The following is a 14,923-nucleotide window of genomic DNA, read 5'->3' on the forward strand; positions in this document are numbered from 1 at the left end:
CTTGATGTCTATGGTACTTCTTCCGTCCCATGTGATGGTACTTCCGGAATAGGCGAAGGAATCCACTTGCTCTAATTTTTGTCTATTCAGTGTGACTACTGTACTCCGCTTCTCTCTTCCACATACTAGGATTTTCGTCTTCATCTTGTTTATGTTCACGCTGTATCTTTGTAGAACTTGATCCAATAAGTTTATTGACCTTTGAAGATGGTCCTGGTTTTCTGCTATCATTGCAATATCGTCGGCGAAGCGTAGCATGTTTATCTCTTCTTCATTAATCCTAATTCCGTTTAATCCGGCTGCCCTGTGCTTCTCTTATTGCCTCCTCCAGGTACATGTTGAACAATTCAGATGAGAGGTTGCATCCTTGTCTAACACCTTTGTTGATTTTAGCCTCTACATGGCTTCCATCTCTCATTCGTATTGTGGCTACTTGCTTCTTGTTTAGCTGATAGACTATTTTTCTGTCGCAGTAATCGATTCCGAGATTTTCGACTGTCCAAACATCTTGTTCCATTCTATATTGTCAAAGGCTTTCTCTATGTTCACGAATTCCACATACAGTTGCTTGTTCACATGTATTGTTTTCTCTATCATGATTCTCAGACAAAATATGGCTTCCCTGGTCCCTCTGTTCTTCCTAAAGCCAAATTGGTTTATCGATAGGTTATCTTCAATTTACCTTTCCATCCTTCGACTTACTACCTTGATCAAAAAGTTCCCGGAATAACCACCGAGTGGCGCTCCCATCGTTCCGATTTGAGTTGTTTTTTTTGTTAATTTGGTACATCTGTTGTTGATATTCCCTTTAAATCTTAGTGTCATAACTTGACATTTGCAAAAGTTACGTAGCCAAGAGTACATCTATCTCTGTGTGTGTTGGCGATTTTTTACAATTGCAGAAATGGATTTAAATTTGCAACAACGAACTTGTATTAAATTTTGCGTAAAAAACGGATTTAGTGGCGCACGGACGTTGGAAATGTTGGAAAAGTGTTTCGGCAACGATTCTCTAAAAAAAACGGTCGTTTACCAGTGGCACGAGCGGTTCAGAAGTGGTCGTGAGTCAATCGAAGATGATGAACGCAGTGGCAGACCATCGACATCGAAAGTCGTGAAAAAATTGATAAAGTAAAAGAAATGTTGATCAATAACCGCAAATTAACCATCAGAGAAATAGCGGAGGACTTGAACATTGCCTATGGATCCGCCCAAGACATTGTGGTTAATGATTTGGGTTTCCGTCGTGTAGCATGCCAAAAGACCTCAATTTCATGCAAAAAAGAGACCGTGTTGACGTCGCAAAAGACATGATTTGCGAGGCTGAATCCGATCCCACATTCATCAAAAGGATCATTACTGGAGACGAGACGTGGGTTTATGAGTACGACACGCAATCCAGACATCAGGCAAGTGAATGGCGTTCACCAAATGAGCCGAGACCAACAAAACCACGTCGTTTTCAGTCAAAAAAGAAGGCAATGCTGACGGTTTTCATGGATTACAACGGTGTAGTGCATCATGAATTTTTGCCAGAAGGCCAGACAGTAAACAGAGAGTATTATTTGGGCGTTATGAGACGTTTGCGTGAAGCAATTCGCCGAAAGAGACCAGAAATGTGGGCAGAAAACTCGTGGATTTTGCACCATGATAACGCACCGTCGCACAGTGCTATCATTATTCGTAATTTTTTGACGAAAAATGCAACAAATACCATCCAACAGCCACCGAATTCACCTGATTTGGCTCCCTGTGACTTCTTTCTGTTCAATCGAGTTAAAAAACCATTACGGGGAACGCGTTTTAGCAGCCGAGAGGAAGTAATGGAAAAATCGCAGGAAGCACTGATGGACATACCGAAAACCGAATATAAAAAATGTTTCGAGGATTGGATCAAGCGCTGGCATAAGTGTGTTCCAGTCGATGGGGATTACTTTGAAGGGGACAATATAGATTTAGATGAATAAACTTGTATTTTTAATTTTCTGAATAAATTCCGGGAAATTTTTGATCAAGGTAGTATTATTCGTGTAATTATTTTTTATGCATGTGACACAAGACTCAAGGTTCGGCGTTCCTCACATTTCTCTGTTCACGTCTTCTTTGGTATCACGATCACCAGACTCCTTTAAAAGTCTTCAGGAAGACTTCCATCATTGTAGCTATTTTGGATTATTCCATACAGATTGTCCTTGGCTTTGTTTACGAGTGCCTTGATGATTTCTCGGTCGATTTTGTCTTCTCCAGGAGCTTTGTTTTCCTTAAGGTCTTTTACAGAACTATCTAATACGCTCCTCAGAATATATGGGCCCTGGTTTTCCTCATCCGTTTCACTGTCGTCTTTCATCAGGTTTTCTTCCAGCGTCCTCGAACCTTGGTAGAGGTCTTCGATGTATTGCTCCCATCTATTTCCAATATCTTCGCCTTCTATCAGTATATCCCCGTTTACATTCCTGATTTTGTTGCTTTTCATTTTCCTTTCTCCGAAATGTTTCTTCACCAGTTTGTATGCTGTGTCGGTATTCCCCTTCATTTTTTCGTTGATTTCCTCACAGCAACCTCCTACCCAATTCTCCTTAGCTTTTTTGCATTCTCGGTTGACTTGGTTCTTAAGCTTCTTGTACAGCCTTTCCTCATCATCACTCCTGGCGTTCATGTATTTTCCTCTTTCTTCTATTAGTTCCCTTATCTTCATCGTGATCCATAGTTTCTTCGTGTCGGCTCTCTTTCTCACCAGCTGCCCTTCTGCAACTTCCTCGATTATCCTCTTCAGTTCATCCCATCTCTCTTTGATAATCCTTTGTCTTCCTTAACCATGTTTGCTGTCAATCGCCGTGGGGAACCTTTCTCTATTGTATTTTCCGCCATCAATTTTGAGTCCCACCTTGGTTATTTTATGGTCTTCTTAAGTTTCTTGCAGCGAAGTTGGGTCTCCATGATTACTAGGTTGTGATCGCTATTTGTGTACTGCAGTGCTTGCTGCTTGCACTGCTGCACCTGGTTCTTGTATCTCCTTCTTACTAGTATGTAGTCCATTTTCTTACACAAAAGTGTGTGGAAAAACAAAGTCAATAATTTCATTTAAATAAGTTATGTAAATTCCATGAAGTTACGCCGGGGACAAATTATTTATATCTTTGTCGTAAGCTTTCTCTCCTTTGTAAAACTTCTTTACCTAATAAAATTCTCATTTATAGTCCTCATCACTTTGCCCATGTTGTTCTACAAGAATTACAAATTAATTGAACTATGTTATGTGCTCTAGTTAATGATCGCCAACTTAAACATTCCACTTAGCATTGTTCTCTTGAATTCCTCCTTATCTTTGTTTTCTTAAGGTTATTTCTCATTTCATACCTCTCACCATGTTATGTATCAGTCAAATCGAATCGCACGAAATGTAAAAATTACATTAACACATTTTTTTTAATATGCAAGCATATCTTATAATCTCTAAAATATGTTATGAAATTACCTTATTCTGCATTATTTATCTTTCGTTTTTCCTCGAAAGCCTCTCTTTTCTTCCACCAACTCCCAATCTGCATCCACTCAAATATTTGTTAGCTTTCCTCGAATGCAATCGATATTCAATACACGAGTTTGATGATATGTAAACAACATCGCAGCCATAATTGTCCGATACCAGTAGTGATGAATCGAGTCAAGCCATTGATATCTTTATCTTCTGATCTTAATATTTCTTTAACGAAGAATCTGCTTCAATTTCAAATCTATTCGTAATCATCTTTTATAAGCCATGAGATCGGTGACAATAATTTTATTCTCTGTCTGATCCTACAAATTTTTCACCACTTTAAGATAATTTAAAGGCAAACATTAAAACAAATATCTTCATTTTTAATTCATTTCTATAAGCATCTTCACCCCCTATTATCGAGTGACAAAATCTTATTGTAATAATTTATATCACTAAAGCAATTTTATCCATACCCAAAGTATTTGAGGAATGCACTGGGAGACATTCGAAAAAGACAAAGAAGGAGGTTGGATAAATATTGGAAGGTAATGATGAGTCATAAGGTCGCTGTTGAAGAGAAAACATGGGGTGAATAGGATTGAGGAAGGAAGAGATTGGGCTTAATAGACACTATGAAGACAAGCAAAAGTTACGAATAAATGAAGGACTAAATAGTAAGTTTCAACGACACATGAAAATAAAAAGTCATCAGGAATCGTCCAAAACCTTTCCTTTAGATAAGGTGTAATACACTATGTATTGATTGTATACAGTATAACCTACTGGCATTTATTAACGGTTTAGGTCATTAAAACGTTCTTTACTTGATTTTACGACAGAAATTATATCAAAATAATGCTGCAGTTAGGTTCTTTCAGAAATTATCCATTAAATATTTCCTTGTCGTTTATGACAGAGGTCAGCCACTCCAAGAGTTCAACGGAGATGTCGGCGACTCCCACTGACTTCATTCCTTCCATCACCTTTAATGCTTTCCCAATACCTTCGGCCGATGTAGTTACATCACGCATGGCTTTCGTATCCCTCAATTTCGCCGTCAAAGTCCATGCCTTTCCACCTATCCGTACCCGTATTATGTCACGAACATCCTTTGAATTTTGCAAGAAACATTCCAGATAAAATTTTTGCGAAGTCACAAGTCTTTCAGCTTGATACTCTGGCATTTCGTTCGACTTCTATCACACCGACTTGTCAGTATCTCTAAACACTGCTCACCAAATCTTCTTCAGTTTTCCTACGCTTTCTTCTTTATTGAACTCTTTTTATTAATCCTCCTATCCATCTCTCCCATCAGATTCCTTATTTAATCACATTTCAACCGCCGTTTGAAGCGCATTTTCGTTCATCACAATTTGGCCATCAACCCTTCTCCTTATTTTTTAAAATAAGATAAAATTCATAATATCACGTCATGTGCCCCTCTCCTCGTCCATTTTTCATTCTCGCACGATCCTCTGGCCTTGCTTTAATTTCTCCCTTCACGCGGGACTTCACCCTGGAGTTTAATCAATAAATTTCGCTTTTCTCCTCGGCTCTTCTCCTATTGTTTGCACTGACCGCTGTAATATATTGGCAAATGCTCACTCCCTCCCTCCACGGCTGGTAATCCACTCAAACACACCCTGGATTACAACGAACTGTCACTGCTCGGGACGGGCTGATCCTACCCCTTCACCTCCACGGTCAATATTCTGCCGCTCTCCTTCGCTTGTTCTGCCATACCATAAATCTCCATTTCTTCAGACGACGTTAAGGACAATACATCCATTCTCAAATTCTCCATCCCCCCTCGAAGTAAAAATGTACTATTATCCGTCACTTCAAGTAATTGAAATCTATTTTACTCAGGTTTCAGAATTTCCCACTCATACTCATCGCGTTCATTAAGTACATTCATAGGAATGGGGCAGGGTTGTCCGTTTTACCCCATGCACAGGGTTTGTTCCAAAATAAGTCAAATCTGGAATAAAGATTTATCGTAGATCATCGTGCGAGTTACTAAAATATTTCAAAATAGCCCCCCCTGGTGCATCGACGTACCGATGTAAGCGCCTCTGCTAGTCAGTCCACGTTTCCTCGAAGGGGTCAACGGGAACCTCGTTCAGGGACCTCGTCACGTTTTCTTTGACGTTATCCAGCGTTCCAAAATGGTTGCCTTTCCAGCTCCTTTTTATTCTTTGTAAAAAAAATGGAGACCACCTAAGGTGTCACATCAAGTGTGTGTGGCTGGAGCAGCGCTGCCACCTTGTGCTTGGCCAGGTACTTGGTCACGAGAAAGGCGGCGTGGGAATATGCATTGTCGTGGTGCAGCCTTCAGGCGGCAAAGATTTCCTTGCTGTCACGTTACACACTTTTCCGCAGCCTTTCCAGGACTTCCATGCAAAACTTACTCTTCATTGTCTGTCCCTGAAGCAAAAATTATGTGTATAACGCATTCTAAGTCAAAAAATACTACGAGCATCACTCTACTTTTTTTGGGACAGATTCTGCATTTCATTTATTTTTTATTTAATTCTACGAGAAAATACGAGTACGTACGATTGGTATGGATTGGGTTGTAAGCAGGTAAAAAGGTATTAGGAGATCGCATTACGTGAGCTAATTATGCGGGCATATCATCAAATATTTATCAATTCAGGGATATAGGGATATACGAGGGTCATCCGGAAAGTAGTACCCGTTCGTGAATTAAAGACACAAAAGTAAATATTAACAAACATAAAAAATTTTATTTGAAAGAGGATACTTTAAACTACTTCTCAACATAATCTCCAAGCAAATTAAGGCATTTGTCATAACGTGTGACAAGTTTCTGTATTCCTGCTGCATAGTCCTTCGCCGCCAGCTCATTGAGATACGCGAGGGACCCATCTTGCACAAATTTTTGCATAATGCAGATGGTGTTTAACAATTTCATGAACAATTGTTCGAGAAACATTGGGAAAATGCTCACAGATGTCATCAATTGTGACGCGCCGATCGTTCCTCACGAATTCGTCAACTGAGCTCACCAGTTGGTCTGTAATGACAGACGGTCTCCCCGAACGCTCATCGTCGTGTGTGTTCCCCCTCCCCATGTTGAAGTTGCGACACCACCGCCGAACAGACGACTCGTCCATTACATTGTCTCCATACACCTCCTTTAATTGGCGATGAATATCACATGGGCGAACGTTTCTTGCATTGAGGAATTTAATCACTGCCCTCACTTCACAACTGGCGGCGTTCTCAATTTTTTTAAACATTGTAAACAATCACAGAAACAACACAGGCAATGCTAGCGTCACGCAACTTGGCTCAGAGAAGGCAGACAAGCCACTGAAGCTATCTGACCTCGTCCAGCGGCTACTCGCGTCGTCAGCACTTCATGCGGCACGAACGGGTACTACTTTCCGGATGACCCTCGTATGTCTATGAATATATTCATTTTGGTATTGATTTAAGATGCACAGGATGAAGAGAAATCGTATGAAAATGGAATCGCTAAGCGGTTGAGCTAAGAATTAATGCCAAGGGGAAAAAATTAAAGCGTTTGAAACCCTTCTCGTGCTTGGGAAAACATTATGACTGGTAGAAAGGACATTGGGCCCCAATAGACCCACCAAAAGTAGTAGTCTCTTAAAGGACGAACTTAATTTAGAAACCTTGGACAAATATAGGGAATATGTATGTTTAAATATCTTCAATAGGAGGTGAGCGTTGTGATGGTTTGAATTCTCCCTTTTAGAAAATAGCAGGCGAGTGGAGGCATTTGAGATGTAAGTTTGAAGTGAGTGAAAAAAAGTTAGTTGAAAGAAAAGGGAGGAAAAGTAACGATAACTATGGCGAGGGAGAAGACAGGAAATTTTTCTAGAGGAGTCCGAGAGGTGGAAAAAGTGAATGGAAGGCTGGAAAATATGTATGGCTTGGAAATAAATGGAGAGAAGGAAAGTTAAGAGTAGGCGGTAATGGAGAAGGAAACTATTGAATATGAATTAAGGATGATACAAGGAGCTTAAAGGATAGAATGTCAGCATTAGTATGGGAACAAAGACAAAAGAAGCTTGTATATTTCAGAAATATTCTAGAAATCTACGAAAACAAGTAGTACTACTAATGGAACGTTCAAGATTTATCTGTAACCAAATGGCAAGCTATAATTATGTAATAATGTCATTAATGTATATTTCAATATTAATTTGTACATGAAACGTAGTTATGTATGGCTCGGAAACTGGTCCATTGGAATAAGTGAATAAGCGTAGATTGAGGGATTTTGAGAATTGGGTGTAAAGAAGAATTCGCAAAATAAAATGGGCAGAAATAAAAACAAACGAACAACTTCTGAGCACGACAGGGAAAGAGAGACAGCTGTTGGGAGAAATTTGAATAAGGCAAGACAAGTAGATGAAAAAGAAACAAAGAGGCATTGGGATGCTGAAGACGGTAAAACAGGGTATAATGTGGTGAAAGAGAGGTGGAGGGAGGAAATTATGATTAAGCATTCAGGACGAAATTGAGGGAATTAAAAGGAATTCATGGTTATATAAAAAGTTATTTCAATGTAGGGGTTAAGGATATATTGTTTTATATTAGTTAGCACTTAGTATTACAGTGGTCAGTAGTGCCAGAATATCTCAAAAAACCTACCCCAACCAGTTGGACTACTGGTAATAATTCAAATATTCCCTTTCTTCAACCCACCATTTCGAAATTCTCCAATTTCCCTGCTCTTGATGTCACCTGAAAATCCCTATCCATGTAGCTCCAGGGACACCCCATTGGGACGAGTCCCGCATCTGCCAATGAATGATCTTCCTTCCTAACGAAAGTCATTCTCGTTTGGGGAATTGCGTGAATGAGGTGCCTCTCTCGTTGCCGTCCCCAACAGCCCCTCGTGACGTGACACGATCAATTCGCCGTGGCCTCGACTCCCCCTTTTGAGGTCAAGTTACCTCGGGACACCCTCGCTCACATTGGAGCCACATGCCGACCCCCTCCCACAAACCACCACCACTAGAAACATCGACCCCCGTCTGGCGGGAAATCTGTGCACAAATTGCCTATTTCGCATTCGGATCGTATGCCGATAAGGTGTCGACAATCAGAGACTTCGAATCTCGAAAAAAAATGACGGATTTTATTTTACGGGTATATCAGGGGACAAGGTAGCGTCAAGGCCAGCAGGGTGGCCACCTTCTACTGCTTACCTACTCTCCTCACCTGTTCCCTGCCTAACCAAACTAAGAATTCTAGAAATGTTAAGATTTTAAAAAGTAATACATAACTATTGTTCAAAATTCAATTATTCATGCACACACTCGTATAGGTAGAGCATGGCGTTAGCTCTATGTATTTGGATGTGTGCATATGTGTGTGCATATAAACCATAACCATAAACACAGTAATTAACCCGAAGGTCGGTTTAGTAGGTGATGGTAGAGTTCATCCAGTACTAAGCCCTATACGGCGTGTGAAATTCACACATCAGGGTAGGAGTTCCTTTCCCTGTGCCGGTTATGGTTTCCCAGGAAGACCTGGTACCCGAAAAATCACTTTAGCTTGGGTGGAGCTGCAGGTGCCCAGAGTGCCTTGCCCGGGAATCGAAACCGGGACCCTCCGATCAGCAGTCCAACGCTCTACCCACTGGACTACCGCGACCCACACACATGTATAGTATATATATATATATATATATATATATATATATATATATATATATATATATATATATATATATATTTATTTATTTATTTATATATATAATATAACACTTGGACGGTAAATATAGCACAAAAAATAAAATAGATAGCACGTAAAAGGACACATATTTCAGAAAGTTTAAGCATTCAGCCTCCTGTGAGACTTTCTTCCTACACACACACATACACACACATGGTACTAAATGAAATTTATAAACTTTTACAATAAAACTATTATCCAGCTTGTTATGTTGTTTGTTTTTAATTTCTTGTGTAAACTTCAAAACTTCGATTGCCATTAGATTCCTTCTGTGTTTGACTTACTGACTGAAGAGCTTACGTATTCCAATCCAACACTTTCGTACTTCTGTAAACACAAATCCATGAGATTTTCAGTAAACAAGTTGTTATTTCGGGGTAAATATAGGTGTTCTAGTTGTGGAACAATATAGTTTTCCAATATGTATCAGAGAACAAAACTAATACCCAAAATCTACATGAAGATTCGAAATAATGGTAAAACTCTAACCACTCGGTTTTTGAAAAGAACGATTTTTCACGTATTTTCACGGTAAAGTAACTCCATCGATATATTATCAGGATTTTCAGTGCATTTTACGGCCGATGAGAGATAGTGTCGGTGAAATATGTGCCACAAATGGCAATGGAGCTTCGCCAATGGTTTGAAAGTAGGTGAAGCAGAAACACATTGGAATGGATATGTAATAGAACTAAGACCATCTGTTTCATCTTGCGCGTATGAAACGGAATTTCCCATAAAACTGTAATGCATAACCAAAAGATTCGTTACGATCGCTTTCTTACTTCAATGATCGTGAATTCAAAATGAAAGCCTTTATCCGTGATTTTTCTCCTCAGGACTGAATATTTCGCATCATTGATTCGAATGGCTCTTGGCAAAAGAACATTTGAGTCAAATATTGTGATCCTTCGGGCTTCCTGAGCCTACTAATGGCGCTAGAATCAAATCTGTCCTTTTTAACTATTCATTTTTCGGTTTAACCCTATCTGGATTCAAAATTTTAAAACACGATGATTACATTAGGCGTTAAAAGTGGTTGAAAGCATCAATATTTGAATCAGTTAAATGGAAAGGATTCACCATTCAAGTGACACGGCATTAATGAGTAACACAGGTTCATTAAACTCTAAGCGGAACCCTGCGCCTTTGCAAAATATCAAAAATGCGCTCCAGAAAAAAAAACACACCGTAATAATCTAAAAGATTTTGCTATTCAATATAATGACCTGGCCGATTTCGGAGCTAACGAATCACCATCATGATGTTATAATGATACAGGCTGTGTGGCGTCTTGTTTAAAGTGGTTGGAATGGATGTGGGTGGGAGGAGATTTTTTAGCCCAATGGATGGAGGTATGGGGAAAATTCCTGTGCTCTTCAGTTGTCTTTTCATAGGTCATCAACTGAAGCTTGAGATTCCAATTCTTCAAGACGCGACTTGAATTTTTCTGTCAAAGACACCTCTTGATAAAAGAAATACTTTTATTTAAACTGTAAAAGAACTCAATAATATCTTAATTTTTTTCATCACGCTTCATATTTTATATATTACTATCAGCAATAATTTGAGCGAATAAAATAGAAATTATCCACATGGTTGTTAATTGAAAGTGATTTTATCACTAAATGGCGTTCAAAGTAATCAGGTGATCAGGTGTGCACATATGAGTAAAAGGAAAAATAATAGATACTGAAACAATTTCTCAATATGGTTTAGGTAAAAAGGTTTTCATGATTTTGCGAGGATTGGTTAATCCTTCACTCGAGCGAAATTAATTTGAAGACAGTCTTGAAGCAGATGGTCACATATCTAAACTCAGTTGAGGTATGGATACAGAGTGAACAATTACAATTTTACTGAATATTATACCATATGTTTTATTTATTTAAATGGGATTCAACAAAATAATCTTGCCAAACAACAATTTTATGCGTTCCATAAATTTACTTTTTCCAAAAAACAAATTCATTTTTACGACTTTTGGTTAACTGGCAACATTTACAATCATCGTATTGAAATTAAATGGCTACAAATTAATTTTTACTATTTACACCCTTGGAAAACAAACTAGTTCGATAAATACTATGTAAAATGTTGTCCATTTAAACTTTCGTAACATCGCTTGAACCTCATAATATTGAAGATCATCAAAATTTTCGAAAAAGTCGAGTTTCACCCGACGTACCACCATTTTGAGGCCTTGGAAAAGGAGTGATCATTTTACTTGGAAACCCAACTCCTTTAGTTGGAAGTGAGGGTCGTTTCTAGGATTTGGGAAAGGGAGAAATCTAGAGCGTTTATTCCTCATGAAGAGGAGATAACTGCCGTAATGCTGACCCTAGATATTTATCAAAATAATTCCCATTCCGTCCGATCCGCGTGGCTTGAAAAGAGACCAGATGAAAGAGATCGACCGCCCTGAGTTGAATTATACCGAAAAGAGATCCTTAAATCGAAAAAAAAAATATATTCCCAATTGTTTTGAATCCCCGGATACCTCCATAAATAACTCAAACTTGCCTCGTCTACACCGGTCATTTAAATCTAGCTTCATGAAATGACCTCTAAAGTAGAAGCATCCTGATGTTAAATACGCCATATGCTTAAATTTATGATCCACTTACGTTTATAGCGGGGATATCCATTATATTAGAGCTCAGGGACTTTTTTTTACAATATGGCCGTCATACGCTTTCAGCAAGGATATTTTTTTAATTGTTTCTCAGTGTGAAATACAGAAATATCCTCAAAGAGGTGATCAAAAGGGGTGCTAATTTTATTCCAATATCCTGATATCATTTTTCATCTACATCTACATCTACATAATACCCCGCAAGCCGCCGCAAGGGCGTGTGGCGGGGGTGTTAGGTCACCAACCGTAAAAAGGAAAAATACCACATGCAAAAAAAACAACACGGAAAATTATACCCACAGCAGCGCACACACTCATGCAAAAATCCCTTCATCCAATACTCATGCAAACACATATACCGCAAAACAACTAAAAAACTGCACCCCATGATGCAGCACGAAAGCCATCCTACAACACGGAAGCCAGGACACAACAAGCAAGAAATTGAAACATCACTACCACATGAAAATGCACCACGAAACACTCTACCCCCAAAGAGTCTGTAAAAGGCAGGGAATGCGACCCAACGTTGCAGGTAGCAGGAATTTCCCCCCGCGGAGAGGGACGAGGGATTGAAAGGGAAACTTAAAAACAGATGAACAGAACACGCATGAGGTCATTCGGAATGAATGGGTTATTATAACAAAACACATAAGGTTAGTGGAAGAGCATGCATTTAAATACAACTAATTATTTTTTAGACGCTGAGGGTGGCAAGTGGAATTTTTGCTATCTATAACCCTGCAGTTGCTATCCCGTATTGTCCGTGGGAAGAAGGAGTCCTTGAGTCGGCTAGTTCTGGCATCTATTTCACGAATTTTATATGCATGATCCAAGCGACCAATGTATGTAGGAGTACGAATAATTTGCGAGACCTCGGTGGTGAAACATGTGGATCTAAATTTATTTAATAATTTCAATCTTGCATTGAATCGTCTCTCAGCCAATGATTCCCACCCCAAATCCATGAGCATTTCGGTGACGCAAAGCGTCACCGAAATGCTCATGATTTTCGTGTTTTTTTCATTTCATTTTCACATTTTTGATGAAATATTACGAGCGTCAAAGCATAAACTGCATTAAGAATATCAGAGAAACTCACCAATCACTGGAAGTTTATTACAGATACAGATAAACTACAAGTATTCATGGCACCTATCTAAGAACAATTTTTTGTCCCCGAAAGCATTAATTAAAAATAAAGAAAATAGTATAAAGGCCTATACTAGTCGTATACTTGGCTGCTATTTCATTGTTTTGAAAATTTTTACAAACATTGCAGCCGTGAATCTTCAACTCAGATGTAGAATCCATTTGATTTCCCATTGAAATAATGCATTAATTGGAATATTACTGTATTTTACACTAGGATATACGGTCGCTAAGGAGTAAAATCAGTCCGGGAAAGAGTTTTGTAGCAAACGATTCAAGTACACTCCGTAAATGAATCTAAATGCTCTTAACAGCCACTTAAAGCCATGCGTTTTAATCAGTCCCGCTAAAATTACACTAGACCTAATATAAAACTTTATTACTCCAAAGAGTACTTTTAAAAGAGAATTTCCTTGCTTAGCAACTAATTCAACAACAGCCATGTTACCCTTTGCATGGGAATATCGAACGAAATATAACAGCACAAACACTTCAGCCTCACATGAAAGGAAATACACCTAGGCGGGAATCAAACCCGTGACTTCTGAGTTTAGTAGTAGACGAGGAGATCATTTCGCCAGTAAATTTGTTATTTTATGCAAGACCAGCACTTAATTTTAGAAAACAGGCCAATCGTCGTATCTGGGCAGAGAATTATATGATATTAATGAAATTTCTACTAGCTCCGATTTGAAGGACGTCTGTTGCTTTCGAAATCCCCTACTTTGCGAGCATTTTCTTATAAAATTGGACTTAAATAAAATACGAGTAGTAATGGAAAAAGGATAGATGGGATGGCGATAACAATTTAAAGCAGTCACGAAAATCACTTGAGACCGAAGAGCAGTGGCAGTAACCATTTTCTGCGAAGCTGCGTCATCAGTGTGAATCTAGTCTGAATCAATTTACACAGTCCTGATAAAAACGACGATCGTAAATCAAAAATTGCTCATTAAGGAAGTTCACATATAGTGCCTCCCTCAATAGCGTTTTCTAGCGCAATATCGTATATGTATGTATATAGTATACGACCTGACCTGAAGAAGGCCTCAGAGAAGGCCGAAAACTCAAATTTTCTCAAGTGTGTGTGTCCCTTTTGGGTTTATATTTACTTTTGTGTTCTGTTGTACCGTCTAAGTGTTAGATATATTATATATATATATATATATATATATATATATATATATATATATATATATATATATATGTATAAATAAAACTGTTTCTGGCGTGACTTGGTGGAAAATCTTCATATTAAAATCGAAAAATAAATAACTTTTTGTTTATTTTTCAATTTCAATATGGGTATATTGTTTACTGTTGATCAGGGCTTAGGATTATAGTATTTTTTGCGTAAGTGAAAATAAATACACAGCTTTTTTCAATAAAAATTCTAAGATTTTGATAAGCCTCTATTTCACATATTGTTATTTTTTAATTACCTTAATCAAATACTGATTTATATTTTAAACGAATAATCGAATATTTGGCATTCTGCTGTACAGCTTTAAATTCTTATCATGGTACATCAGGGAAGAATTTTATTCTCAACAGCCTAAACCTTATGCGTGCATATTTTTCTTTACCGATGCATGTAATAATTGTAGGCATTGTTTTTCATCAAAACATTACACTTTGGGATTTGAACGGAAACACAAATTTCAGGTCTACTGAGCCAGTATTGAAAATTTGCCGAATGTAGAGGAATGGGTGAATACGTGCATGCAATTGGTATATTATCGCAATAAGATCTCAAAAAGTATTAAGTCATCGGATTGGATGAACTGATTAGATTTTTGCCAATATCCACTCACCCAAGTTGACCATTTCGGCCTTTTCCTCAACTTAGCGAAGTGAAGCCGTCGTAAAAAAAAACAATTGAAATAGTGGGAGACCTGACAACTATTTTTAAA

At 38.3% G+C, this 14,923-nt stretch overlaps 2 protein-coding genes across 2 annotated transcripts in view; one reads left to right on the top strand and one right to left on the bottom strand.

Moving 5' to 3' along the window:
* Window positions 1–14,923, top strand: part of LOC139695113 (uncharacterized) — a 231,796-nt gene that overhangs the window by 134,323 nt on the left and 82,550 nt on the right. The gene's annotated exons all lie outside the window — the stretch shown is intronic.
* LOC139695283 (uncharacterized) lies at window positions 2,129–2,533 on the bottom strand. Its single transcript, XM_071593979.1, has one exon. It carries the CDS (start codon window positions 2,531–2,533, stop codon window positions 2,129–2,131), a length of 405 nt encoding a protein of 134 aa, XP_071450080.1.

This window comes from Hetaerina americana, unplaced genomic scaffold, assembly GCF_022747635.1.
Source record: "Hetaerina americana unplaced genomic scaffold, ioHetAmer1.1.p SCAF_6, whole genome shotgun sequence".
NCBI lineage: Eukaryota > Metazoa > Arthropoda > Insecta > Odonata > Calopterygidae > Hetaerina > Hetaerina americana.

Excerpts from the sequence above, each read along its gene's own strand:
- LOC139695283 (XM_071593979.1), bottom strand. The coding sequence starts at position 2,533 with ATGAAGGGGAATACCGACACAGCATACAAACTGGTGAAGAAACATTTC.